The 3,902-nt window shown below is 51.4% G+C and overlaps 1 protein-coding gene across 1 annotated transcript; it reads left to right on the forward strand.

Annotated features, from left to right (window-relative positions):
• Window positions 1-355: 355 nt before the first annotated feature.
• GSTUM_00008655001 (uncharacterized protein) lies at window positions 356-1,277 on the forward strand (the record flags this gene model as incomplete). Its single annotated transcript, XM_002840183.1, has 2 exons — window positions 356-772; window positions 855-1,277. 2 exons carry the CDS (start codon window positions 356-358, stop codon window positions 1,275-1,277), a joined length of 840 nt encoding a protein of 279 aa, XP_002840229.1.
• Between the last annotated feature and the right edge of the window lie 2,625 nt (window positions 1,278-3,902).

Consider the following 3,902-nt stretch of genomic DNA (forward strand, 5'->3'; position numbering starts at 1 on the left):
TGGCTTAACCTTCACGGCAATAATTAGGCCTATTTTGGACGGTATTGCATGTTTTACTTCGGCTCTATAACACTAGTAACGGTACCTTATTTCAACGTGCTAGCAGCAGAGGAGTGTCGCTACCGTAGTTACTGAGACTAGACTATATACAAAATACCGGTACTAGGAGAGTAATCTATGCCGTGGTCACTCACGTGCCTAGCACTTTAACTGTGACACCCGTGCCAGCCAACCTTTCTTTGCGGCTCAAAATTATTTATCCAAACTCCTATCATACGAGCTTTACCACCACCGCCAAAACAGAGCAAAACTTCCCTACACCCCCACCGCTAACAGTGCCCGATTCGCAAGCACCATGGCGCCCCTGCAAACAAGCCAACAAACAGGAACTCCGCTATCCCCGGCAGAGCTCTCATACCTGCACACCTCTCTAACGCTAACCCCGCCCATCCGCCCGGACTCCCGCACACCGACACAGTTTCGCCCACTGGTCGCCGAGTCCGACATCCTCCCATCGACCAATGGCTCCGCGCGCATGATCTGGGGCGACGGTGGGGAGTGCGTAGTTGGCGTGAAAGCCGAGGTGGAAAGGAACTCGGCCACGAGCGTAGGCCCGAGGGATTGGATTGAGATCAACGTGGAAGTATCCGGCCAGCGCGACGACGACGCCTTCCTAGGCATGACAGTGGCGGAGAGTCTGCTCGTTCCTGGCAGTGGGGTTTTGGAGAGGTTGGTTCTGGGTGAGAGGTTTCATTGGAAGGTTTTTGTCGATGTTTGTTTCCCTTCCTTCTTCCAGCTACCGTCTGGCTCGCTATTGTGATACGATGCGCTGATAAGAAGGCCTGGATGAATAGATATTGCTATTGGCGCCCCCGCTATCACATCCCGCTACTCTGCTCACGCTCACGACATACCTTGCTCTCCGTAACACCTTCCTGCCGAAATTGATCTCTGAAGTCGTGGAGGACCCAGTCTTTGACGACGACTGGGATAATGCTCTGCCTTTGTACCCCGTTGGCAAAATCCCCCCGCCGATAACCCTGCTGGTGGTCAACGTTGGCGAGAACATATTCTTCGACCCCACAAGGGAAGAATTATCCGCCGGGGATGTGGTTCTCGCCGTCTCGATTTGTGGAAAGAAGGTCGTTGGCGTGAGGACTCTGGAAGGGGGGAGTGGAGGTGTTGGGAGGGCAGTTGTTAAGCGGGTCATCAAGGAAAGTTGCGAAGTCGCGGAGGAGGTATTTAGTAACTTGAATAGCGTCGGTGAAGGGGATTGATACCATCACTTGAACCGCATGATGTATCTACGGTACTGAAGGTTTAAGATAAAAAAATACCTTGTTCTCACTATTATCATTGCCACTATTAGGTAATTATATGACAAACCGGCGAAACTCTACTAGACAATACAAGCTTCTTCCCCGGTATTTTCGCCTATTTCAACACCACAAAACCGCACCCGACGCAATCTATTTCTTTCAGGTCTCCCAGTGTCGAATTTGGTCCCGGAAACAGTGTTCTTGCACTCCCCGGCGCTTTGGCTACTATAAAAGATCACCGTACTAACCTGGCAGCTGACCTGATGCGCTGCAGAAAAATTCACCTTAATGTGCCCAAATACCGAGGGGCTCTTCCTCACAATGGGGTGTTCCATAAAGGTGTGATACCTTGAGTATCCTGATTTTCGATCATTATCGACACAGCGGAACACACCACTGTCCACCACCGCATTACAAATCACGACATCGACTATCAATCCAGTGCAGCCATATATACTCCGGGGCAGGGTAGGTTCTTTGGAGTAGAAGAACCCACCGTCAAAAGTAGCGTTTACCAATTGGCGGGCTATCCCAGAAAGCTCTAATTTCTCTCGAGATGCCCCCACTTTGGACGACTGGAACCTCGGTCTTCATTGAGCTTGAGCTTGCCCTATGTAGGCGAGTATTATATATGAAATACCACCTGACCTGGATAACCGTCAGAACACAGCTACGGCAGTCTACCGAACCCTGAACTCGGCCCTGAGATGTAATATACGCGATGGTAGCCTAACATGGTCGGGCTAACAGGTGTGCCACGGTGGTATCAAACTGTATTATAGGATCCGCACCGCAGACTCATGACGACGCCGCACAAATTCCAGCCTGACGGATATTCTATCATACCATACCGGGGAAAACAGGAAGAAAAAGCCTCTCCCTTCACTCCACTTTACCCCCCCCCCTCCAATTCACTCGTAGACGAAACCGTACAGCTTTATGGGCGCTCTGACCCCGCCCTTTTCAACCCAGATGAATGAACCCGTAGTCTGGGAGATGAGAGACGCTCCTATTGCGTTCCCCGATACTCTTTTGTCGTAATTAGGAAAGAGTTCCACCATTGCCCAGCAACCTCCCAGCAAGCTGTTTGGAAATCTCCTTTCTCGCCAACCTCGCGAGGCGTAACAGTACTATTGGGGTGTTTGACATTCGGCGGCGTCAATGCGGTTTCTGCTTGGAGTCTTGCAAGTTGGTATTTGAATACATGCTCTATTACGTCTTCTTGAAGTCTTCTCTGTTGGCTTGTCTCATGCTATCAAGTCGATCGTGAGACGAGTGAGACGAACGGGCGATATGAAAAGCCTGCCTGCTAGCCCCCCCTGCCTCCATACTGACGACAATAGCGAGAGTGGCTAGCCGGTATCCTCCAAGTATGATATCGTACTTTTCGTTGAGGCATATTATCATGTATGGTGATCAGTCTCCAATTGCAGGCACAGTGTTTATATCGCTGCTAACAATTGCTTCAAGAACCCTTGCGCTATCGTACATCACTTTTCCTCCATCAAAACACTCAATATGTAGCTGGTCTATCTCACGGGGGGGGGGATAAACTGTACAAGAAACAAAAAAGAATAGGCAGCCAATAATTTACAACTAGAGAAAATTAAATATCATACGATAAGACGAAAACTGCAAACTATAAACTGGATCTTCTCACAACAATAGAACTGTATCGCCTCCCCACTGACCAAACTCTACTACACTTCGTAAACAGAAACCGACAAACCCCCACACGCCTAGCGCAATTCTCTGGAGAGGTTCAGGAAGGTATGGTGGCATATATGTAAATTCCCATCTCTTGGGATTTCCCTCGCCTGCAAAGAGTGATACCCGCGGACAACCTCCGTGAGTAGCATACCGCGAAAGGGAGGAGCGCGTGATCCCCACGAGGTGGTGTATCCTAGGCCTCAGGTGGCACTGGGGCCACGGGTGCCGCTTTGTGAGACTGTAGCAGCGCAATCACCTCATGGCTAACAGCATACGACAGGGGTGTTCGGCCTTTATTATCTAACTTGTCGGGGTCGACTTCTTCCCGCCCGACCAGGAGTTTCACCATTCCCTCCTGTCTTAGGGAAGCGGCATACGAGAGGGGTGTCCGGCCGTCAGTATCTGGTTTGTCCGGGTCGACCTCTGCTCGCCCGAGTAGTATTTCCACCACTCCCTCATGTCCCGCGGAAGCGGCATGCGAGAGCGGCGTTTTGCCGCCATTATCTGGCTTGTCGGGGTCGACCTCTTCCCGCCTGAGCAATATTTTCACCACTCCCTCATATCCTTCGGAAGCGGCATGCGCGAGCGGTGTTTTGCCGTTATTCTCCGGCCTGTCGGGGTCGACCTGTTTCAGCCCGAGTAGTATTTTCACCACTCCTTCATGTCCACCCCTAGCGGCAAACAAGAGGGGCGACCGACCCGTAACATCTAGCCTGTCGGGGTCGACCTCTTCCCGCCTGAGCAGTATTTTCACCACCCCCTCATATCCATCCCAAGCGGCAAACAAGAAGGGCGTTTGGCCGTAAATATCTGGCAGGTCGGGTTTGACCTCCTCCCGCCCGAGTAGGGTTTCCACCGTTCCCTCATGTCCCC

This window comes from Tuber melanosporum (genome assembly GCF_000151645.1).
Source record: "Tuber melanosporum whole genome shotgun sequence assembly, scaffold_49, strain Mel28".
Classification (NCBI taxonomy): domain Eukaryota; kingdom Fungi; phylum Ascomycota; class Pezizomycetes; order Pezizales; family Tuberaceae; genus Tuber; species Tuber melanosporum.